Source organism: Chamaea fasciata, unplaced genomic scaffold, assembly GCF_029207755.1.
Source record: "Chamaea fasciata isolate MVZ Bird 193981 ecotype frontalis unplaced genomic scaffold, bChaFas1.0.hap1 SCAF_21, whole genome shotgun sequence".
NCBI lineage: Eukaryota > Metazoa > Chordata > Aves > Passeriformes > Sylviidae > Chamaea > Chamaea fasciata.
Window position 1 is genome coordinate 5,831,477 of NW_027094106.1, and position 25,666 is coordinate 5,857,142.

General features: G+C 42.7%; 1 protein-coding gene and 1 non-coding gene across 2 annotated transcripts; both read left to right on the plus strand.

Annotated features, from left to right (window-relative positions):
- Positions 1-3,335: 3,335 nt before the first annotated feature.
- On the plus strand, positions 3,336-3,406 carry TRNAG-GCC (transfer RNA glycine (anticodon GCC)). The gene has a single exon. It is a non-coding gene; the product is annotated as a tRNA-Gly (tRNA).
- On the plus strand, positions 3,407-25,666 carry CRCP (CGRP receptor component). The gene is made up of 6 exons (XM_066202007.1): positions 3,407-3,600; positions 6,583-6,619; positions 7,384-7,482; positions 9,603-9,697; positions 17,612-17,669; positions 24,592-25,666. The coding sequence occupies exons 1-6, from the start codon at positions 3,593-3,595 to the stop codon at positions 24,733-24,735; spliced, it is 441 nt and encodes a 146-aa protein (XP_066058104.1). The 5' UTR covers positions 3,407-3,592; the 3' UTR covers positions 24,736-25,666.

The window sequence follows — 25,666 nt, forward strand, 5'->3', positions numbered from 1 at the left end:
CCTAATTTTTACCACGTTTCTTGTCTCCTTCACCTTTTCAGAGTGTCCTTGTCCGTACTCTGGGCTTTGACAGGAGATTGCCAGTGTGTTGTGAAAACATTAAGCACTGGATTTATAACCAGAGTGAATCGGTGTAAATAAGATTTTGCTACCCCGTGTCTGATATTACATGTGACAGGGGATATTCCATCCACATGGGATCTGTCAGCAGTGCCACTGTGGATTTAGCAAACTTCCCAGGGATTAGTTGGTTTGGAGTGCTCTGCTCAGCTCCTGCCCCAGTGTGTATCTAGGAAATGATGAATTCTCTCTTTATTTCTAGATCAAACAGGCAACAACTATGGTTTTCTGTATAATAAACAATGTAGAATGTAGATTAATATCTTTATAATCAGAGTGGAAGTAAAACAAAATACAAGCAGAATTCCTCAACTGAAAGATGAACATTGAAGAAACAGGATTTCTTAAAGATGCTTGGAGCTGGGGAGTTGAACTTTTTTGAGGGGAAAACAGTAAAACAGCAATGCAAAATACACTTTAATGCAATAAAATGTACTTTCTAATGCAAACTGAAGTGCATTCTCTTTACTATCTTCTCCATTTGTTCTGGTTTGGAAGTCTCTCCACTTCCCATCATCGTCTTTCAGTGTTTTATTTGAAACAGAAACATCAACCTCAAAATCCTCACCCCACAGTTAATACCAAGGAAGTTCTGAAGGAAAAGTCTCTCACTTATTTTCCTTTCTAGCACAAGAGATGGCAAATTATTCCTACATCAATATTCCCAGCTCCACCTTTTTCGAGATGAAAATAAGTGCTAGAGAGCAAATTGCCAATTCTGCAGCACAGAGAAGTTGAATTAAATATATTTGAATGTTCTCAAAGATCTGAGATTTATTTGTATTTCTGTAATCAGGGTCTTTCCCTACTATTTCACTTTTTTGCTGTAAGTGCGCAAAGCTGATGGAGCGCAGCTCCCAAGGAGCTTTGGTGGCTCTGGAAATCCACTTTAACAACAGGACTGCAAAGGAAAAGGATAGAGGCAGAAACAGCTACACTGCACCTTCTTTCAAAAACATCTTTTTTTTTTTTTAGCTGTCTTTTCACTTTGGAGAAAGAAAGAAAACAGCTCCATGGGCTGAACGTGCCGGTGCAAACGCATCGTCAGCTCGGCTGACGCGGAGCCCGTGCTGACATTTTTTTTTTCCAAAAAAAACCCCAACAAAACCAACCCAACTTTGTTTTTAACGATTTTTTTGAATGTAAAAGGCAAAAGAAAGAAAAGAAAAAAAATAGACGCCATAGGGTGCTGAGCGAAATGCTGAACACAGTAAACATCTTTCATGACAAAGAACACAAATAGCCAGCGGATCTGCTGTCAATAGCAAGTCCTGGGCCCCCTGCTTTCAACAGTTAATACTGAGGCCCCTCTCTCCCCAAGCCTTACTGGTAACAATCACAATGTTAAAATGTTGACATGCTAAGCACATTTGGAAAAAACCCATGTCTGCATTCCCTATGGATGGTGCAGCATCGCTGTCTAACACCTAAAGGGCAGCAGTTGAAGCCAAAGTGACCTTCTCACCTCAGCCAGTTGGTTCTCTCTTGATATTCCCTTTCAGGGTGCCAGTGGAGCTGGAGCTGACCCATATTTGTATTTACAGCCTACCAGGCCTCCTGTCCCCACTGGGAAATGTTTAGGAGGAGTATCTCAATTAGGGGGGAAAAAAAAAAAAAAAGCTGCTGGATGAGGTTGTTTGTGTTATGCTCCTTCAGCCCCAGCTGCGTCTTCGTCGTGGGTTGTAAAAAGCAGCAGTGATTGGAAAAACGTGTCAGGAAAGTGAAAATTTGGGGACAGGCTGGAAAAATGTGTCAGGAAAGTGAAATTTTGGGGAAAGAGTGGGAAAAACATGTCAGGAAAGTGACATTTTGGGGAAAGGGTGGAAAAAAACGTGTCAGGAAAGTGGAATTTTGGGGAAATTGTGGAAATAAGTATAATAATTTGCTGCTGGGGGAGAGATATAAAGAGGTGTAAAGGAGAATTAAGATTTTTGTGCTGAAGGTTCTGAACCCTTATCTATGAGGTGAGAGGCAGACAAGGATTAGCAGATTTCTGGGCTGAAACCCTTAAATTCGATTGTCTGGAAATAGTCTATTTTCACACGAAACCTGGCATCCTTTCCCTTCTTTCAGGCAGCTGCCTGTGGAGGGTTTGGGACATGGCAGGGCAGTCACAGAGCTTTTGCTGTGCCAGTTTTGGCCAACTTACAAGGCCAGTTAATCCTGACATGAAAAAGGGCAGCATCCATCGCATCCTGTGCCCTGAGTCACACCAGCAGCTCTCACTCTGCCTTTGGACACCTCTCTCCTGGCTTTTTTTTTTATTCCACAGGACTTCACAATAGATGATTCTGAAGCATAAATAAATTTCTGTCTGTACTACAACCCGAGTGTGATGGGGTGCACATGCCCACTGAAACTTTTTTCGCGGTTTTTCAAATTAAAAAGGCTAAAAAGCCTTTGCAGTCGGCTTTGAAATTTTGCCCAGCACTTCTAGATCTGGTGATGAAAATTCCTGGAAAACTGGGAGCTGGTGCTCACCTGCTGTCCTGGAGACTGTTCCTAAAGCACTGCAGTTTGCTCGTGTTACTCTGAATTGATTCAGCATTTGCAACACCCCAAGGAGAAGAAAAGATTTAATTTTGTCTGGTTTGGTGGTGGAGAAAAAAGCTGGAATTGCAAGGCAGAGGTTGCGGGCACAAGTCTGACCCATTCAGTTCCCTAAATCCCTAAAAGGTTCTTAAATCCCAGCTGCAAGCAAGCAAATACATCTGTATGACACTCCTCAGGGAGTTAGAGGTGCTGTGTCTGCATATAAATTTTTCTGAGAGATAATGTCAAAATTAAGGAATGAATATTTCCCAGGCCAGGTAATTTTCCCTGTTGTTGCCACTAGGATTTTCGGCTGTTTGCACTCATTGAAGTGCCACTGGTTTTACTGAGGACGAGAAGGGCTCTTGGAAAATTTAACAGCACGTGGTTTAGATGGGAAAGAGTCACGGTGAGGGCTGGGAAAGACACGATGCTGATGAATTTGATGGATGCACAGATGGCTGCTCTAAAAGACACCAGGAGTATCACACACCTGCTTCAGCCTCCCAGTACTCCGCACATGGTTAAAGATTTGATTCGAAGGTACTTTCGCGATAATGTTTTGCCTTGGTCACGGTTAACAGCGGCTAATTGCCAACCTGGGTGATGTCGGGCAAAAATTACACAAGTTTTTACCTGAAATACGTAGAAAACCTGTGACGGGGAAGCGCTTCTCATCACCGGCATTGGTGGTTCAGTGGTAGAATTCTCGCCTGCCACGCGGGAGGCCCGGGTTCGATTCCCGGCCAATGCAGTTGATCTTTTCCCGCCTCTCTCTCTCTTTTTTTTTTTTTTTAGTTCCTTATTTCTCCTTCCTTTTCCGCTTCCGTCGCGGCCGCCGAATCCTCCTTCAGCTCCACCGGGCCCGTTCCGCCGCCGTGTCCCGCCGTGTCCCGCCGGGCTGCCCGGGGATAGCGGGAGGATCCTCGGGGAGGACAAGATGGAGGTGTAAGGAAGGGCCTGAGGGGGGAGCCGAGGGCACGGCCAGGCCTGGCAGCCGCCCTGCCGTGCCCACAGCGCGTCTCTGTGGGGTTTCTGTGGGGTCTCTGTGGGGTTTCTGTGGGGTCTCTGTGGGGTTTATCCCTATGGGGTGTGTGGGTGCATCTCTGTGTGTGTGCGTACATCTGTATGTGGTGTGTGTGCGGGTTCAGCCATGTCGGCTGGTGCGTGAGGGCTGTGAGGGTACAAGAAATCCGCGGCTTGGGCGTGAGGGTGCAGTGAATCCGTGAGGGGTTTGTTGCCCCCAGCAGTGAGTTCAGGCGTTCTGCTCAATGTCCGAGGGGTTTGTTTTCTTTAAAACTCCTGCCGGACAAGCTTTTGGGGCGAAAAGCGGCGTGAATCCTGCTCTCGTCCCCTCCTGTCACATCCCCTCCCGCTCCCTCTGCCCTGGGAGAGGCTAAATGGGATTTTTTTTCGTTATTCCCGGGAAATTTTCATTATTCCCGTGAAATTTTCATTATTCCCCATGTTGTGTAGGGGCTGGAAATGCTGGGAAAGGAAAAAACCCGGAGGGGTTTGTGCCAGCGATTGCAAACACAGTAAGAGTCGGAATTTTGGCTGGGCGCTGTTTCAGGGCTCTTACACCCGGCCTGCTTGCCGTGTGTTTCGAGCACAAAAATACAGGATTTGACCTGTAAAATCTCACGAGTTCTGTGGAGCTGGTTAAATTTCTAGTTTTTATTTAATTTTAATTTCTCTAATGGGTGGGGGCACTCTTGGGATGTGTCCCCCGAAGTCACTGAGCTCCTCCTGCAGCTGGATAACCCAGGGATGCTTTATTATCATTAAATCTTCTCTGCTATGAGCGTGAAAATCAAGAGCTGATAAAAAATATTAAACATCTGCTGAAGTACAGGTTTGTATGGCAGTCTTTATACGTGTAGCAACCTGCAGAGAAACAAGCTGTTGTACGCTGAGAAAGATGCTTTTGACACAATAATAAAAAAAATAAATCTGTGACACTTCTTATAAATCCATTGAGTTTTTATTAATCTTCTTTTGCCTCCTGCCTGATTTGGAAGGGAAGCTTTGCAACTCTCCAAGTTCTTACTGGAATTATTCTGTATTTCTTACCAGAATTATCTGTTATTAGAGGAAGAAAACTCTCAGAAAACTGTGTGGATTAAAAACACAACACATGGGAAGCAGCAGACTTAAAAATATGAAGTGTCAGTGATATTTGTAAAGGTGTGATGCCCTGTGCTAAGATTTTTTTTTTGTATAGATGCAGCCCTACTCAAGAGTATTTTGGCTTAGAACTAAAATTTGGGCAAATATTAGCTATTTAAAGACTCTAAAAAGTGTTTATACTTTTGGTGTTACCATGAAAATTTTTGCCTTTCTGCTCAAGTCTTGATCACATAAAAATTAACCGAAGCGTTGAGCTGACTGCTGAAAAATATACATTAGAACCCATTATTCAGAATTCCTTATTTCCTGACTGAAAAATTGGTCAGGACTGAAGGAAATTTTATTTCTATTGTGAATGTTGATCGGTTTATAATTTTGGTGGTTCAGCACAACCAGGTGAAGAGTCAGCTGTTGAAGATTTGAGGCTGACTCGTTGGCAGAAATGGGAAAAAAAAAAAAGTATTTTTGTGAATGGCAAAGTGGATAGGAGTGGAAAAAGGAAAGCAGCTTGTCTTAAATCATTTCATTCTTGACCTTTGATGCCTCGCTTGCGTGGCGACGTGTTTATTTCACCCTCATCCACACGTAATTCTCCCCATAGAATGTCTTTGATCCGCGGGGATTTCTGCGGGGGCCCGGCTGAATGCAAACATTCTGAAGACTTGCATTTAACCTCCCAACAAAAGCTACATATATATATGGCTTGTAAAACATGAATGAAAAACTAATGCGTGCCTGAGCTCACTCGCTGAAGTTTTCACTCGGGTCAGCGAAATGGAAGTTTGAAGTTCATCTCAGCGTATTTTAGGAGGTCCTTTTCATTTAAAAACAATGCTAGAACCTGTGGAAGTTTGTGGACGCATTTACCATTTGAAAGTGATGAACGTGACAGTTCTATTCAGGCGGCTCGCTGTGCTTAACAACACATTGTACCTTTTTTTTTGTTTGTTTTATTTTCTCTCTTTCCTAAGCTGCCGCACAGACCTGAGAAAAGCCTTTTTTTCCTTTTGTATGGAAACTTTCTGCTGTTGTGGCTACTGACTGCTCAGCAGAATGTGTTGTTCAGGGACTGGGGCAGTTTTTCTCCCTCTTTTTACTTTAAATGTATAAATTTATAATATCCAGGAGGAATAAAGGCACGAGGTGCTTGGCTCTGCAGTCACCCTGGATAAGGATTCTTGCTGAAATGGGGACTGAGGAAGTGGAAAATGGGGAACTCAGCCTTGCCTTTCTAATATAGAAAGAGGCACATAAAGATGGGAAGAATAAATAAAGAGGAAATTCAATAAATTGGTGGTTTTTACACTCAGTACAACACATAAAAATTAAAGCCCTCTTTGTGTCTATACACAGACACGTGTCCATGGTACTAAAACACTCAGGGTGCTCTTGACTGATAAAATAGTGCTTGTAATCTGAATTCTTTTTCCCATCAGTCTTTATTTGAATAAAATCAGAGGCGTTTTTCCCTAAGGAAGAGGCAAAGAAATTTGATTTGAGTGTGTGAAATTGGGTGAGTAAGTCAAAATAGGGCGACTGAGTGAAAGGAGTGTGTTGTACAAGTGTATTATGATTTGTGGGGCAAACTGTGCAAAATCTACTCAATATTTATGTCATAATTTTTCTGACAGCATGGAAAATATTTTCCAGAGATGGCAATTGTAGAATCACCAAAATAAGATGTCTTGGGGCTTTTTTTTTTTTTAACTTCATGTTCTTTTAGTGTCTGTGACGGAGCAAAGAAAAGCTTCAAACAGTTTCATTTGGAACATAATTAATTGTTTTCATTTTTCGTTTTAGGAAAGATGCAAATGCTGCATTGCTGAGTAACTTTGAGGTAAGTTTGCCTTCGTTCTGCTTTTAAAGCAGCAATTTCAAGCTGTCATCAGTCCCTTGTAGAATCTTTGGAAGCTGCAACCTGGCAGTGGCAATCAGCAAAACCTCCTGGGGATTCACTCTTCTTTGCATTTGGTTAGTTTTCAAGGAAAAAAAAAAAAAGCTTTTAAAAGAAGATTTGGGAATGGTTTTGTTTGTTTGGAAGTGGTATTGTGTGTTTGGTCTTGAGATCATTCCAAAGTGGGTATTTTTCTCTCTCCTTTTAAGAGGGGTGGGAAGAAATCTTGTGTCCTTGTTGGTTTAATTTAAGCCAGGTAATGGAAATATTTTGCCTTGCTGATTAATGTGATTTTTGGCACAGTTTTAATAACCCAAGTGGTGTTGTGTGTGTTATTGTATTGCTGAAGGAGATCTTGATTGAAGCCAGGTACAAATGAGGGGAGGAAAAGTGAGAAGTGCTCAATTGCTTTGCTCTGGATATTGACTCTGGATATACTGCAAGGCCTGAAGCAAAACATCTGAAAAAGTTCCATTCATCTGTTTAAAATAGTCACAGCTTTATAAAAAAACAATTCACATCCTTATTCGTCACTCTGGGGCCAAAACATTTCTCATTTCAGTTGCTGGTCCATCCATAAAACAGCCACACACATTCTGTTGTGTGGCTGACAGGAATTTCCTGTTCATTTATGATTTCCTGCTGTAATATTTCCAGGTGAAATGCTCTCAGATCCTCTAAACCACTTTATTTTTTTTTATCTTTAGGTGTACCAGTTACTCACTGATCTGAAGCAGCAGCGAAAAGAGAGTGGCAAAAGCAAGCAGAGCTCTGGGCAGCAGAACCTGAACACAATCATGTATGAGGTGAGCAGCACTGGGAAAATCCATTCACCTCCTAGCTCAAGCTAATAATTCACATCCTCAGGGCTGTGTATTAAAGATTTGGTATCAAATGTCCCCTAATTCAAACCGGAATAAAATGTTTCATGTTCTGTGGTCAGCTTGTAGGGTAACTGTGCTGTCAGGGCAGAGTTAGGCAGCTGCTGTTCTTAAAATCTAGAAAAGAGTTTCAAGATTTCAAGCCCCCTGGTTTTCAACTGTTGAGTTTTGTTAGGATTTTTTTTTAAATTCTGAGTATTCCATCCTTTTAAGACACAGGGCAGAGCTCGCTATCATCTGATGAATTTCTGATGTCACCCAATGTGATAATTAAGATGATGATTTCAAAGCCGAGGCACAGATTGCATGGTATTTTTTTATTAACAGAATTAAATTAAGAATTCCCAGCCAAAGCAGATAATTTAAATCCGGTTTTTTGCTCCAAAAAAAAGCCAAACCACATGTACAGATGCCATCACTAGGATGCCAGGTCGGGAATAAACATTTCACCCCTTGCTGGGGAGGAATTCTAAAATCTTGCGATACAAATATCAACATTTAAAATAAATGAGCAACTTCCCAGAGCCTTGCAGTGAGAGCCATTGTGTGTGTGCTGGAGAACTGCACGAGCAGCACCCTGACTGACAGGCAGCTGAAAGCACTTTGCCTTTGCTTGCATGAGTAATTCTGTTGAGCCCTGGAACGACTCATGTGGATAAGATCTGGCCTAGGCTTTGGTTTTGTTTTAGTTCTGGCTTTGTTTGAAAAAAAGGTACAGGGGCTGTAATTCCTAAGCCTTGCATTCAACAGAATAGGGGTTTACCAAAACTGGGAATTAAATCTTCATGGAGACTGACAGTCTCTTCCCGCACCTCTGGGAAACAGCTGAGGAAGATCCTGGAAGTCAGTTTTATCAGGGTGCACCTGAAATCTTGAATTGCTTTGTTATTCTATATGTTCAATACCTAGAGGATGCTTTAGGGGTGTAGCTGGTGTCAATTCTGGGTGTATTTTCTACGTTTGACTGAAAGAAAAGCAGAATTTGATTTTACAGGATTGTCTTTGGATTTCTTCACAAGCTCCCTGCAGACTTGGATCCATTGGCACTGAAGTAGCTCCATGAAAGGAGCTTTGTTCTTCTGTATATTTGGCTTTTTCATTGATTTGGAATTGCCAAAGAAAAGATGAGCCTGGAAGAGAAATGACTCCTATGATATAATTAAATGACAGTATAATAATTTCATTTCAATCACTGGTGGTGAATAACAGCTTCATTTTATCTGGAAAGGTCAGACAGGGCTAAAAGAAGGGAATAATAAATTCTAATTATTTCCAGTCCTTCATTTTAGTGTTTAATTCAAGCAACAGTAAATATTTTAAGTCACTTCCAGTGAAAAGTCAGCTGTGAACTGGAATTTTTGTGGGGTTTTTATCTACAAATTGTTTTTTTACCAGGTCAGATTACTTTGTGTAATATAATTCCATTATCCACCTGCTCAATGTTGTTATTTTAAATACAGCAACTAAATGAAATATCTGCTATCAAAGTTGAGGTTGGTGGGTGTTACATGGAAAAAATTGATCAAAGTTTAATTGTCTCAATTTTTAATAACAAAATATCCATGTAGATTTCATAACAAGCTACTTAATCTGCTTCTGTCAAACTTTAAATTGCTGAAAAAGGAGGTAAAAGATATAAATAAAGACAGATTAGATATCTTAAAGAGGGATTTCTGGGCTGGCAGGGAGAATATTCCTGGCACTGAGCACATGAAAATTTGGGTTTAAGGATGAATTCAACTTTCCTGTGTGCTCTTAAAAGACAAAAACAAAACAAGGAGCAAACCAAGGTAGCAAATGTCTGCCACAAACAGCAAGAGGGTTTTTTTTTAATAGGCAGAACTAAAACTCAATCCTTTCCTGTATCCTTCAACTTGCAGTTTTGAGCTTTGAACAGCTCAGATAAAGTTGATTTCCAAACCTGAATTGATTTTCCAATTTTTCTCGGGGCTGAGGAGACTTTTCAGAGTTACTTGTTCCACACACAACTGGTAGAACAAGTATGAAGTGTGAAATAATTCGTATTTTCTTTCTGTCGCTTGCAGACGCTGAAGTACATTTCCAAAACACCCTGCAGGTACCAGAGTCCTGAGACTGTCAGGGAGTTCCTGGTAGCAATGAAAGGCCATAAATTAACCAAGTAAGTGCAGCTGTGCATTTGTACAGGAGTAAAAACTCAATTAATGCTGAAAAACTGATCCCTGTGGATGGTATGATGATCTGTTCAATGGATTTTCAGTATTTTCTGCCATTATTTAAATGCTCAGCCTTACATCTTTTCCTTCACTCGTGGGTATTTCCATCTTCTCTTCATGTGCTGTTTGTCCAGAATCTCTGAGATCTGCATTTCAGTTATTTAAATATTAGATCAACCAACCTTCCCTCCTCCCCCAGCAGTTTCCAGTGAAGCTGAACATCCAGGGGTTATTTTGGGAAGTTCTGCCTGGAAAAGAAAAGATTTCCAGTGCAGTTCCAAGACTCCAAGGGCTTTTGTCCCTCTTTGGCTCTGCTGTGAGTGCCTGTTCTTGAGGCACATAATCCTCTTGGAGCTGTGCAGAGTGGCAGTGAAGCCTGATGTAAGTAGAAATGGAATTAGCTCTGATCACTCCTCTGACTTCTAAAGCAGAAGAAAATCCAATATTTAGCTGCTTCTAAAGGACTCCTCCTTCATGTCTGAGGAGTTTATGCTTTATAGACACTGAGTGTTTTTATTCCCTGCTGGGAGAACTCCCAAGGAGTTCATCCTCTGGGGAAAAAAGCCTTTCATTCATTTGGCTGTGCCACAGAGTGCACAGTGAGAGCTCTGGGGTGCTGCAGGACAAGTTTTTAGCCTGTGCAGAGCAGGGAAAGCAGATTGTCAGCTTTTTGTTAGACTTTCAGTGCCCCCTCTCTACAGCCAGACACATCCAGCACAGCAGCAGCAGCTCTGCACAGAGGGATGCTGCTCCTTGGGAGTTCTGGAATTGTGCTTGTAGTGCTTTCCTTGCCAAGAAAGTCAGTGTTTAACCCTCCTGCAGCTCATTTTATGCAGCAGGATACTCACTTATCTGTCCTAATTGTTTTCTGGAGGTATTGAAGCATGGAGAAAAGAAAATGCTCTGCAATGAAAATACTAGAGGTGTACAGAGGTGGAAATGTGGTACTGAGAGGGTCTTAAAATTGGCAGCAAACATTTCTTGAGTAGTAGTGAGCATCCTTCCCTTCAGGTAACGTAAACCAGCCCTTTTTGAAGAGGAATGAGCTTTGCTGTGTGTGCAGGGCAGCAGTTCAGGAAGAACCAGCAGAAGGATGTAGCATAGCAAAAAGGCAGAGAAGGATTTTTCAGAGTAAAAGAAACTGAACGATGTTGATGGAAAACTCCCATTAAAAATCAAAGTGTTTATTTTAATTTAAAGCTCATTTCTAAACTTCTTTCAGGTAGGATTGGAGCAGGACCTGAGGGTTAACTGTTAGTGTTATCACTTTAGGTACCTCGACTGCAACTGTTCCCCTGGATGGGATGTCCAAGAATGAAATACTAAACAATTTAAATTATAACAGACAAACTTCCAGCTGCAGGTTCTCTGTCTCCCACAGTGCTGAGCACTTTTGTAGAAGATCTACCCAAATATTCACCTTCCCACACCTGCTTGTTCAGTGAGCTGGAAAGACTGGAACAGTTTCAAGCTTTTAAAGAACTTCTGGACTGTTTAATTTTTTCTGGGTGCTCTGAGGTGCCTTTGAGGTTAGGTATTATCCTGTGTGTCCTTTTCCTGAGGCAGTGAAGCAAGGGAATTATCCTCAAATCATTCTTTGTGCACAGTGGCAGCAGGATGAGAGTGAAGAGCCAGCCAGTGGTGTAGGTGACAAATTTACTCTGTCAGAACTCAGATTTGCTCTGTGAGCATCCTCTACAACTTTGAATTTTTTTAATCCCCATCTTATCTGGTAAAGAACTTCCAGAAGAAAACTTTACAGAATAAAAACCAGGACTGTTCTGTGTGATCCTGGCACTTCTTTTTTCTGGTTTTTTTTTTTTTTTTTTTTCATGCAGCCACTTGAAGGCAGAAGTGTCAGGGCCCATGTGGCAGCCCCTGCACCCCAAACCACAGAGAGCACAGGGGGTGCAGTTCCTCTTGAAGGCACTTCATGTTAAACCACTTAAAACAGCCCTGCCTCCAAGGCAGTTTGTCCCTTTGGTTCCTGACCAAGGTCATTTCAGCACTGCTGCTCTTGTTAAATGAAAAGGCTTTGATGGTTTCCATTCTGTGGATGGAGGTGGTGGTTAGGGATTTCATTCCAGCTGTCTGCCACAGAGCTTCCTTCCCCTGGAGAGGAAAGACCTGCAGGGTTTGCTCTTCCAGGACCTTGCTTGAGTGATCCCTGTAATGACCTTTCCTCCCACCAAGAGTAATGAGCTCCAGACTCTGTTTGCTGCTTCTTTTCTGGGTGAGGCACCCCAAAATGTGCTCTGTGAGCTGATCAGACACTGGCTGTGCTGGTACCAGCTCTCTGCAGTGGCTGATGAGATTTAAGACTTATTTGTGTTAATTGGGGTCTGTCCTCAAGGCAATTCAATCAGGTTAAAGGGTCAGCAACACCCCTTCACCCCATTTTGCTTCCCTGCCCTTTAAATTCCTGTCATGACTCCACCTCTGCTCAGAGGGGAGACAATTAAGCAGCGTGATCATGCTCTTAATTAGGCTCAGCCTGTTTCCTAAGATGGGGACTTTGAGGATGAGGATTTGCAGCCCTGCCTTGGGATGAGCCGTTCCCTGCTCAGGCTGTGATTGCTGCCCTCAGCACTAGGCTGTGCTCGTGGATGGGAGAAGCCCCAGCCAGGGAAACACCGGGAACTGAGGCACAGCAGAGCTTTGAATGGAGGGAATTGTTATTTTCCCTTCCACAACCCTGCAGGATGTCAGGCTGCACGTGATGTCTCTGCTCCACTGAGAGAACTGATAACGTAATTGTGGCCAAGTCTGCAGTTCCTGGAAAATAACCTCAAATCCTGCTGTTAGCACTGATTTTTGCCACTCCAAAGACCAGGTTAACAGAACCAACATCCATTTTGTGATGGGTTTGTCTCTTTAGTGTTAAGACACAAAAAAAAGCTTCCTAAAAGGGAAATTTTAAAAATAAACACCCAGAGTGTGCAAACAGATATTCCAGAGTCATTTCAGAAAGCTGCCTTGCTAAATGGAGCATATTCAAAGGCAGATATTTCACTGATACAGTTAATAAGTGCTAGAACAGTTTTCCCCATCATTTTTAATCATTACTTTGCTAAAATCCAAACTGTGGAACTGAGTTTGGTTTTTTTTTTAAGAACTGAAGCTCTGAACCCACATCATGAATTTTATTATTACCTTGTTGAGGCCTCAAGCTTTGGCTGGAGCTCCAGTTCAGTGAGCCATGTTGTACTTGGAAATAGAGTTTGCCACTAGCAGCTAATTTTCCAGTTTTAGTGCTGGAATGGCTTCGTATTTGTAAGGTCTAGTGAATTGCATTGCATGAAAAGAACATTTATTAAGCTGGAGCTCTGTAATTATGATTCAATGAGAACTGGCCCTACTTGTGCATCTTCCTGTTACTGATAGCTGATCTTGGATCTCATTTTGGGATAACCAAATTTCCACTCACTGCCTATTATTAGAATTTTAAAAAAAAAAAAAAAAAAAAAAAACAAAAAAACTGCTCAGGAACATTGCCCTTTTTGTCTTTAAATCAACACAGTTGAGGAAGTGCTGAGCTGAAAATCTTCAGTACTTGTAGAAAGTATTTTCCCTCCTGATTGCCAAAAGCTGCAACAGATACAAACCTCTGCAATATTAAAGGCTGAAGGATTTGCTTGGTGATTTTTGTCTCCTCCAGAGCTTTCAAAATGATTATTCAGCAGCAAGTCAGGATCGTGCTCATTGAACAGCAGCATCATTTATGAGATTTTAAAGAGATTATTCTCAGCTTTTCCCGGTGGGAATCCCTGTGGAGAATCACAGCACCCACTGGGGCTGTGATTTCCCATTTTGTGCTCAGGATTCAGGCATTAAAAGTTGCCCTGGTTGATTCAGGACCATGGGATTTCTATTTCCAGCAGGAATAAAACCCCTGGTTGTGTGTCCAGCTGTTACTTCCTGGTTTTCCTAGCAACTCTCAGACATCCATTCCTGAAGATAAATTTGCTTCTGCTCAGGCACAGATGTTTGAAGGGGTTTTTTTAAGCTCTCTGTGCTGGATCTTGGCACTGTCCTCTCCTTACCCAGACCTCTTGCTGGAAAAACACTCTGGGAGTTCAGCAGATTAATGAAAGGGTAATACCAACACACGCAGAGGAGATTCTGGTTCAAATACAAACTGCAAAATTTGCTTAGTGCTGACAGAAAATGGTTCATTTTGTCTGAATTTCCACAGGAGCGTGGAAGTATTTGTATTATTTTTTAGAATGGATGTGTCAGTGTAGGAGCGTGCTGTCTGTTCTGTCTGTGATCTTGAACATGACCCAGAGGTGGTTTTTGTCCTGTAGAAATGGGGTTTTTTAGGATTTTTTGGATCTTCACCTCTTCCAGCACTCTCCCCTCATCCAGACCTCAGACCCATTTTCCTCCCCGTAACCGCACAGGTTTTTGTCCCCTGCAGCCTGAGCTTCGTGTGTGTCCCCAAAGCCACTCCAGAGCATTTTTTTTCCATCCTGGAGAAGCTGCTGCTGGCTCCAGCTGAGCCCCAGAGCTGCAGGACGTGGCTGAGGCTCAGCCCCACAGCAGGAATTGCCATGTGGGGATTTCTCAGCAGGCAGGTCCTGTACAAGTCTGCAGCACGGCCCATTAACTCTGATCAGTGGAATCTTGCTTTTATGTGAGAAAATTGCTTTCAACTGTCACTCATCTTTTGTATGGATTCTCCTCTTGAGTGAGCAGCCCTCGTGTTCCAAACTGTTACTAAAATCCAGGCAGAGCAGGGAAAAGGCAGGTGCTGAATTTTGAGGGCAATGAAGCTGAAAATGTTCTTCACCTTCTGTTTGGATAAATGGGACAGTTCCCCTTTTTATTTAATGAGCATCAGCATGCTGTGGAAAGTGTAAAGATGAATTCATGGCAGCCGGAAAAAGTTAATTTTACTTTTTAGATTTAATGGAGCATGAGCTAAATGCAGGCTTAGGTCTGTGGCCAAGCCAAACGCTGCAGTCAGGGCTGATCCTAATGCGTGGTTGCCTTGCTTAAAGTTAATCTCTGATGAAATTGTGGTTATTCAGGTTTTGATTTGTGCATGTGCTGTCAGGAAATTCCAGGTACACAGAGAGCATGATCCTAGCAGTGAAATTTTGAGATCAGACAGAAAGAGCCTGATCTTAGCAGTGAATTTTTGGGATCAGACACAGAGGGCCTGGTCCTAGCAGTGAATTTTTGGGATCAGACACAGAGAGCCTGATCCTGGCAGTGAATTTTTGGGATCAGACACAGAGAGCCTGATCCTAGCAGTGAATTTTTGGGATCAGACACAGAGCCTGGTCCCAGCAGTCAGTTTTTGGGATCAGTGTTACAAAGGAGCAGTGTGTACTGAGCTCCAACTCAAACCTCTGCCTTCTGCTGCTGGCTGAGGGCTGAGCAATCCAGTTTCCTATTAAATGAAATTTAGAGACATTTTGGGAGTGTTTGTTTCATTGCTTACCTCCTAATTACATATTACCATGTCTAAAGATCGTTATGTTGGGCTGTTAATTAGTGCTCACGCTGCACAAGCAGCTCCAGATGAAATATGGCATTCATGCAGCTTTTGGGGTTTTTTTTTGCACCCTGCTGCTCGTTCCTTTGTGTTGTTCTGCATCATTTTCCAGAAGGGAGCTTTGCTGATCAAAACCAGCCATGAAATCCTTCAGAGTACACATCTGAATGTGTTAATCACTTGTAAGTCCTCTCTCATTCTTCCGTACACATTTGTAAAAACTGCAAATAACCCTGAAATGATGCTTTGAGGATCTGTTTGGCCTGACTGTAAAATTTCTGTCTATCCCTAATGAGTCTGAGTGGTGTTCATGGCTTATAAGCAAAACGTCTTGGAGAAGTGACCCTTTTTTTTGTTGTTGTGTCCTCTATTTCTTCAGGAAACATGAGCAGTTGCACTAATTGATTGTTTTAGTCACCATGTGTAATTGGTGTTAATTTATTTCTGCTTGCTGCTGTGCCAGTAATCTCCCGGTGATAAACACAAGCTCGACGTGCTTGAAAATAGCCCTGAGTAAATCAGGTTTGCCTTCTTCAGCTCAGGCATGAAATGGCTTTTGCTATTTGATCCTCTTTATTTGGCTCTGGAGTTTTGCTGGCAAGGAATTTCAAGGATATTACTTTGAAAAGAAGAAGAAGATGAGGAAAATTATTTCATAAAAGTCAGATAATGTGCTTTGTGTGGGGGAGTGGTGGAGCTGGAGGGTTGGGATGTGTACTGCTGCAAAAGAGAAGAAAGAGTTGTTTGAGAAGGCTCTGATCTCAGCAGTGGCATGTGAGAGAAACTTGGGCAAAATATGAATTCATCACAGCCTGTCCTTGTAAGTAGGGCTGGAGGAGGAGGGAGGTTTTTACAAGGAGGAGCTGTTGGAGAGCTCTGGAAACTGAGGCACCACCGCTGGCTTGGCCAGGGAGCAAAGCAAAGAGCACTGAAAGCACCAGCTCTGTGCCTCCATCAGGCAGGGAATTTCCCAGCTCTGCAGGAAAAATCTGTCACCAATCCAGCTGAATTGGCCAGATTTTTATAGAGCAAAGATATTATTTAATATTCTTTGCCCAGCTCTGCATGGCAGTGCTGCCTTTAGCCTGGCTTTTACACGGGTGAGTTTTATCTCTCATTGATTCCTTCAATCCCCTGCTTTCCATCTGAAGGATCTGAGTGCTCATCTCCTGGCATTATTGGGGTTTTATTCCTGCTTTTTATGACAGGGCTAGATGGCAGCAGTTACAAACACCTCATCTTTCTGCCAGTAAAGTGCTCTGAGTCCAGAGCAAAATCCAGGCACGCTCTCCATAAAGCCTCGTGATGAAAACAGCAAACAGATTTGAGTGATTCACATGGGAAAGCAAGGGAGGTGCATTCCTTGCTTCCCATCACCAGTGGAAACATGTTTTGGCTCTCCAAAAGCAAACCAAACTATAAGTAAATAAATAAATAAATAAATAAATAGGAGGATCTCCTGGAGCTTTCTGTTAGGAATGGTTAATATCTCACAAATGCTCTGTTGAAAATTTACAAGCTTTTCTTCTGAAGCTGAAAGGGATGATTAAAATGGACATTTGAGCTGGATCATCCAGCAGCCCGTGGCAGAGGCCATTTGAAATGAAATTCTATCTCTGAGGTATCTCCAGACACACAGAAATTGTTGGTTGTAAACCTCCAGTGATCTGTGTTCTCTTAAAAGCTGTCAGGTTTCCTTTCTAAAACCCCCCCAGGGGAAAACCCTCCAGAGTCAGGTTAAATACGCTTTAAACCCTCCAGAATCCATTTAAATATGCTTTAAACCCTCCAGAATCAGTTGAAATATGCTTTAAACCCTCCAGAATCTGTTTAAATATGCCTTAAAAAGTCCTATAAATAGTAAAAAATGCCAAGATGTAGTTTTTTTCCAAATTGTAGTTCCCTGCAGTTTGGAAACTGGAACTTTGTATTTGCAGTGAGCTGAAAGGATAAACAAGTTGCTGCCATTTGATGGGATTGTAACTCCTTAGGTATGAAAATTGTTCCTGTGGTTGTGTGTTCACAGCAGTTTTTGAGCTCTGCTGAGTTGTTGAACATTTCTGCACAGCTTTAACAAAGCAGCAGTTAATTAATGCTTGCACAGTGATGATCTGAGGGTCTCTGCTTGCCACCTTGGGCTCGAGATGCCAACAGCAGCCTGGCTGAACACAGGAAAGTCCCCAAATTATCCGAATTATGGCCCTTCAGCCACACTGCAAACCCGGCCAGGATTATTCCTGGCAGTGACATTTCGTCCCTAAGTTATCAGGAATGTGTTTGCATCACCGTGCAGGCATTGAGGGGATCCTCAAACCACCCAGTAATGTGGATTTTTCTTCTACTGTGCTTTTACCAGGGCAGAGAAGCTGCAGCTGCTGAACCACAGGCCTGTGACTGCAGTGGAAATCCAGCTGGTGAGTAACAAAGCCTGGGCCTGTTCAAAGCTGAACTGGGAGCAGCTTTTTAACCTTGGAGATCAAGTGAATAATTGCTTTCTCATGGGCCAGTGATGGAATGGATCCCTTTATGCACATTTTACATCCACTCAGGTTCCAATCCACTCAGCTTCCTGTCAGAGCTCTCCTCAGAGCCCTCTCAGACAGATTCTCCACCTCTGTTTGCTCCAGTGGCACACATTTAAAATGCCCAATGCAGTCATTAAAGGTGATTTAGGAAAGTATTGCAAATAAGGATGTATTTAATCTTTTTGCTCTGCAGCTCTGTGGTGGAATACTTTATTTTTTTATTTTATTTTTTTTTTTTTTACATCTTCCCTTGTTATTTTAATGGCAGGGTTAGACTAAAATCAAAAATTCCAGAAAGAAATGAGCTCAGTAATGCAGGACGAGAAATGGGTTTAAACTTTCTGATGGAAAGGAGCCATTGTCAGTCCAAGAATAATTCAGCTGTAAGGAGGGATTGCCGCTAAATAGAAATAGATGCTTCTGTTCCCTCAAGCATCTCCTCAGGAATACAAACCCCTGTGGTAATGAAGAGATTGTTACAATCAGGATATTATTTCAATAAAGATCTCTTGCATTAAGAACATCTGTTTGCAATCTTCCCCCTGGAACCTGAGGAGGAGCAGGATCATATTTTGCTGCACAAAAAGGGGAGGATTAAAGAGGGACCAGTAGGACTGTTTTTCTTCTGTCACCAAGGAGCAGAGCTCAGGATGCTGAAGGCTTCTCAGAAGAATGATCCCAGCTGAGGAATTAATGCTGTGCTCTGTGGCTCAGGAGATCAGTGTCCAGCAGCAGCCCCAGCAGGAGCTTTGAGGCTTTAAGTTAATCAGAAACCACGATTTGGAGCCTGTCTCACACCTTTGTTAGCTTCATATGCTTAGACAGATTTATTTTATTGCCATCTGCAGGCTTTTCTTCCCTTCTTTAAATCTTTTGGGGGCTCTCAGGTGACTGCATGGCTTTGTCAGTCTCTCCCCTCCTGTCCTGCCTGCTTCATTGGTATCCTTCCTGCCCATAAAATCTTGAAAATAGTTTGCTCTTGTGTCATGTTTGAAGAAAAGAAGAATTTGGGGCCTTTCTATTAGAAGTCAGCTTTCTGTAGAGCGCCATGTTTTAGATATTCCAAGTTAAATAAAACTCGTTGAAGCTTAGAGAGCACAGACACAAGATTTGAGTTCAGTGCCAGTTCATTATTGATCCAATAATGATCAATTGCTGATCATTATTGATGATAATGATCTAAATGATCTCCTCTAATGCTCTAAAACCACCTGTGAGAAGTTGAATATCTGTACATTTGGGGGTTAGGAAGTTGAATATCTGTACATTTGAGGGTTAGTCTGAGTTTGTATCTTCATGGAGTTATTGGGGATGCAGTTACTCCTGCTCCATTGTGATTCCCCTGTAATTCCCAGGGCACATTTCCCCAAAAATCAGCATGGCAGTGCTGGGAGTGTCCTGGATTGTTCACCCTGTGTCAGGTGAGCCCTCCCCAGGACTGCACCACATTTGGAAGTGCTTCAATCAAAGCTTTTGGAGCCCAGGGACTGTCAGGGCAGCTGCAGGTTGGTGTTACTGAAATCCAGGGCTGGGAGAAGCAAGGAGATGGTTTTGCTGTTCAGTTGCTGCCTTGGATCCTGGTTTTGGTGAGGACAGAGGTTGCAGCAGTCACTGAACACACAAAATCTGCCTTTCCTGGCTGTAAAATAACGCAGAGGTCACCCCTGCACAGCTTCCCTGCAGCGATGGATGAGACACAACCTGCTGAGAAGTGAATTTGGACTCTAAAATGGCCTGGATTCTCTCCTCACTGGACTTGCCCCTGAATCAGAAATAAATGCTGGGGAGAACTTCTGAGCAGTTCCTGGAATGGAGGCACATCAATCTTCTTTTTCAGAAAGCTTTAAACAAAATGCCAGCCTAGTCCAAGCTGGCTCTCACCAGCTCAGTTTTGATGTCTCAAACCTTTACTCATTGCAGCCTGACCATGGAATGGAGCCTGATTTACCTGGCAGCCTCATGGGAGAGGATATTTATATTTATAATTATAATTATTGCTGCTTTTTGCCTTTCCAGCTTGTTAGTTTTACTCTCCCTCTACAAAATTCTGTATTTTTAGCTGTATTGCAAACAATAAATCCATTTTGATGAAATTATTTTGCAGCTAAAAAGCAATTTTCTGTCGTGGTCTTTTGATCTTTTGTAAACCTTAATGCATAAAGTTCTGCCATTGCCCATCTTTGCCTCTTTCAGCCTCTGTGCCAGGATTTATTTTCCAGCAATAAAAGCAACAAAAAGGAGCATAAAGTTCAAATTCTTACCCCACAGAGTAAAACACTGTACACATTGCAGTTATCTTCACCTCCTGATTGAAATTTTATATATTGAGCCTGGCCCAATGATTCCCAAAAGGAGGAAATAAAAAATCAGGGATGTTCAGCTCACCATGAGAGTGGTTCAGTTTTATTTAATGCTGGAGATGAAGCATCATCTTTTTTTAAGGAACAAATTGCTCCACATTTTTCTCTCTGAGTGGAAAAGCAGATTTTAATTTTGTGCTTTTTGAAAATGCATTTTTACCTTGGAGAATTTCATACTTATGTGCATAACCAGGCTGGCAAGTTGTCTTTTATACTGGAAAATAATGATGAAAAGTGTTTTGGAGAATGAGAGATCTTAAGAGGGTTTGAACATTTTATTTTCTCAACAATGTATTTTGCCTTGCCCTTGGTAAATTATCTCTGAGGGACATTAATTCAATCATTCAGTCTTTAACTTTATTTCTTTTTTTTTTTTTTTTTTTAATGTGCTTTTTTCCTATTAATGTGGTGGTGGCTGAGCAATTTCAAGTCACTGCTCAGAGGAGGCAATAACAGTGATTTTCTCATCAAACATCTCCCTCCTCCACTGGAGTTAAATGATGTGCTGGCTTGCTTTGGAAATGATCAGAGCCCCTGTTACCTTTATTACCCTACTTTACTGATTATTTTAAAATCTAACCCTTTAGCTTATTATTCCAATAAACAATAACTTTTAACCCACAGGTTGTTCTGTGATATTGAGACAATTTCTCAGTTCTTTCAGGACTTTTTGGGGTTCTTCAGTGTGGCTTCATTTATTCTTCATTTCCTGATTTATTGTTGTGTCTCAGGGGACAAAACCAAATAAACATTAGCATTGGAAGCAGCACAGGGAGGAGGATGAAGTCTCTTAAATTCTGCTTTTATTGGGGTAAGCACAAAAGATAGGTATGGTTTGAATTAAGGATGTTTGTCCTTGTTTCACTGCGGAAAAAAAAAGGAATTTAGACAGTCCTGAGTGATTTTGTGCTTCCATTTGTCCAGAGCACTGCGAACATAGATTTGCATCTTAATTTTTGAATAAACACTTTAATCCCTGGGATTATCTTCATGGGCTGGCTGTGAATTAAATTTGAGCTGCAGGGGGAACGTGCTGCTTGTCGTTTGAGCTGGGAGAATTTTCTGCCAATTAATTTATAAAGTTTTCCTGATTCCCTCTTTGATCAGATGTGGAGCATTGTGGAAACTAAATGGGAGCATTGCTGACTTCATGGAAACTAAGTAACAAACTGCTCTAATTTGGGTGAAATAGAAATTATTAGCTGAGTGAATGACCACATTTCACAGGTATCACACGCTGGGTGTGTTCAGGAATGACATTGGTGTGCTGCAGCAATTTTTTCCTAAACCCCTGGAGTTACTTTGGGGCAGCACAGCCTTGAATGCTGAAAAGCAAAAGTGAGAATTATTCATGACATCGAGGGGGGAGCTTTTTATGCACAAATTGTATTTCTGTCACCCTGCCCACTTCTGCTCCTCACCCAAATCTCCAGATATTGAGGGCCAGCAGCACTTTGGTCAGAAATACCCCAAACTTTTCACATGAGAGGGGCAACTGTTCCCCTTTGGGCTGGGTGGCACTGCCAACATCAACATCTGAGCTCATCCCCTCCCTTCAAACATTTGCGTTTTTGTTTTCCTTACTATAAACTTTGCATTCCTTGCTGCTTATGGGCTCAGTCTGGCTCTTGAGCAGTTTTAACCAGTGCAGGGCTTTTTGCTGGAGATTTTCTCCAAGATTGGTAAAATTGCTGCTGCAAAAGGAGGTACCTGAATCCAACTGGGTTTTTCTTTTTTGCCTCTTAGGCTGCTTCTTGCACTTCATTTCTCTTCTCAGCACCAGATTTCTTAGTGCTGTCAGCATCAAAGGTATTTTGTCTTGCAGCTGTAAATCAGAAGGCTGTGGGAACATCTGCTGAGTGTAGAATGAGCCTGGAGTGACCTCCTGTTCCCCCTGAGATCTGTTTTCTTTTAGGACAGTTTCATTTGTCTCTTTATCTGCCTGCTGTCTGTGCTTAATTTCTGAGTTTTTCCTTTTGGCTTCTTGCTTTGCTGCTTCCTCACTGCTTATGTTTTCATAAATCAGGCTCAGGCTGTTTTTTCACTTCCTGAAAGAGTGGAAAAATTTGATTTTACAGTTTGTGCTTTTGATCCTTTGAAATCTCACATAATATCACAGCAAAATAAGGCTGAAGCATCAACTTGACTAGGAAGCCGTCTGTCCATGCTGCTAAATGTTGATTTGTGTCTGTTGGTGATTCCTGGGAGCTGCTGGAGAGGCACCAAGAGATGAATTTGCTGCAGGAATTCCCACTTCCCTCTGGATCTGTCAGCAGAAGGGAATTTGGGAGCTCCATCCCCTTCTCAGTGCAGGGTCTGACATCTCTAAAAATGCTTTTCACAACGTTTTCACGAGACATCACAAACACCAGAGATGATTTTCTTTCATTTCTGGGATTTCTGGGGCTGCTGTGTCTGTCCCTGCAGTTTGTCAGCCTCGTGCTGTGCCAGTAAAAGTGACATCAGTGGGGTTCTTCATACTGGGAGTTGGGGCATTACTCATTGGGAGTCACTGGGGAACAGGGAGGAAAACAGGGATTAGAATTCACATGTTCTGCCTTAAAATCAGGAGTTGGTAAGAGCTGGTGCTGGTCAGAAATCCCTGGTTTTTATTTGAGTTCTGATTTCATCAGAGCAAGCACCTAAAGGAGAAAGTGGAAGGGAAAAAAAAAGGGAGAGGAGATACAGCTAGAGATAAAATGAAAATGGGAAGAGGGTTGGGCTTTATGTCCTGCAATAAATCAAATCTGAACAAGGCCAAGTGCTCTTTCTCTGAGGAATGGTAACAAATCTGGAGACATTGGTTCAGTCATCCTACCTGGAGTAATTCCTTAATCCAAAACACCTGGGCTGCTTCTTTGTGCAGCTCCTGCTCCTGCAGCACCTACCCCACCTTGAAAATTCAGAGTAACAGCCATGAGTAACCCCATAATCCAGTCTGAAAGCCAGCCTGATAATCCTCTGTGAAATTTAATAGCAAAGGTCATCTGGAGAGGAGGGATTTGTCAGCAGCACTGGCACCGAGGAGTGGGTGGAGCAGGTTTGATCATGGAATCACAATCCCAGAATAGTTTGGGCTGGGAGTGACCTGAAAGAACATTTAGTTCCAGGAACATCTTCCACACTTGGTGTGGTGCTGATGCTCCGAGGTGTGCTGAGCTGATTCCCTGGGGGAATTGCCTGGCAGGAATCAGCTGCCAGGGGATCTCCCAGGCAGGGAAGGAGGATTTGGAGTGTTTGAGCACAGGATGAGCAGTGGAGCAGCTGCTGGGAAGCAGAGCCAGGGCTGCTGTTCAAGCCAGTGTCCTAGAGTAGTTGTTGAGCTAACAGTGCTTGGAAATCCCACTCCACAGGGATTTGCATCCTTTGATGGGGATAGTCCCCAGAAAGTCATTTACAGATGGAAATTCTCTGTCTGCCCTTTGCTGAGCACTGGATTCTCTGTGTGTGTGCAGATCTGTGGATGATCCTGATGAAAGATGATCAGATTGTGCAAAGAGGGCTCGGAGGACTCTGAAGAAAAACAGAAATGAATTGAATGTCCCACTCTGCCTTTTCAGAAGGCATCTGAAGAGCTGGCAATTTACAGCTCGAGCTGATTAAACCTGCTCTGACTTGGAACTGTCACTCATATAAATCACTCCTCTTCAAAGGCCATTCTCAAGGACTTGGTGTAAAAAAAGAAAACTCAAACCCCTCAATCCTAATTGGTTTCATTTGTGTTTGAAGAGTTCTTCTGACTTGCTTTTCCAGTCCTCTGACAAGCTTTTTTTCCTTTTAACAGCTGCCTATAAATTAGGGCAGTTGTTTTACTGGTAGCAATGATCTAAAAGCTGCCACAGCTCCACAGTGGGAGTAGGTCCCTAATTAATCTCATGGAATCATGGAGTTGATTCATGACAGCGTTTTTGATGTTGCTCAGAGCTTTTAAATGTCTTTATATCCAGGAATCTCCCAATCCAAGCAAATTCCAGCTGCTGTAGGATGAGGTGGTTTCTTTTATGGGCCGATGATTTCCTGTAGGTACTGGATGAGATGCCATGGTGGGTCCAGGGAATCCCTCTCAGGATATCCCATGGAAACACAGAAACTTGGGGAAAAGGCTCGGGAATGTGGGGCTGCATCTGAGCTAAAGGAAAAGCCTGGTTTAGGACATGGATGTGGAGGCTGAGAGAGGCTTTAGGATGAACCAGGCTGTTCCCAGGGTGGTGTTTTCCTTGCTGGAAGGAAAGCAGGATCTCATTACACAGTGCCAATTGTCGTGGGGAACAATGGAGTTCTTTCTCATTTTTTTTTTCCACAATATTCCAAGAGTTCTGCTTTGTCAAATGCTTTTGTGATGAGCTCAGGCTGTGTCTTGACAAAGTCTTCCCTGCTGAGCTGAGTCCTTCTCTCTGAGGGAGGAAGTGTGCATTTAATGATGCCAATGAGGGGTTTTTTTTGACCTGCAGATGGTGGAGGAGAGCGAGGAGAGGCTGACAGAGGAGGAGATCGAGTCCCTCCTGCAGACAGTCACCACCATCCTGCCAGGGGACCCAGAGGAGCAGCAGAGAGACTCAGCAATGGCAGCAGAAGACAAAGGTGACCAGGCATAGGAGGCGGCACTTCCAGAAGACAACCAGCTGCTGTCAGTCTGGGTTTGATACCAGCTCAATCCTGCATTGGCCATAACTGTAAAATATATTCCTTTTTTTTTTTTTTTTTTATGATTTGGAGGTGATGAGGGAACCAATTGTTCCCAAGCAAGCAGGGAAAAGGACACTATTGTTTGGGTGTTTTGTCATAAACAGGGGGGGCAGAGTTTGCCTGGAGCAGCCTGAGCAGTGCTGGGGCTCAGCATCTTTTGGGGGTTTTCCATTCCCCAGGGGATCAGCACAGCAGTGCTGCACTGAGAATTCCTTTCAGAAGCTTTGGAGTTGCCCAAGTGGCTTCCAGAGCAGTGCAAAGGCCATTTGGGGGCTGTTTACGGGGGTGTACAGGAGCTCTTTGGGGTCTGGGCAGGCACTCCCAAATCCTGGCATCAGGGAATGGAGAGGATCTGTGGGAGGGCGACTCAAGGATGTCTGATAGACCCTTCTGAATAAAAGAGATCCAGATTCAGCAAATGGCACTGAAACCAGGGAGCTGGAGCTGTGAAATCAAAGCTGTGAGTGCCCAAACAGCAGAATATTGAGGTGTCTCTGCCCTCTGAACATTTATTCCAATATTTACACACAGATGAGGCACTCCTGTGATAGAGGAATAAATGAGGCAACACTGAGCTCTTGATCTGGTTTGGTAAAATGAGAGTCAGGCGTGGATGAAGCAGAATTTCCTGAGGTTTTTTTTGTCTGATGAAGGATTTCAGGATCAAGTATTTCATGTTGAAAGCCTTTGTGATTATAATAAAATCATCTGTGTGTGAATATCCACACAAAGTCAGCCATTGGTTTAAATTGTGGCCGCAGACCATTCTTTTATAATTATTATGATCTACTGGAAATAGAAATAAAATTTTAAATACATCCTGGGGAGTTTTGTGGCTTA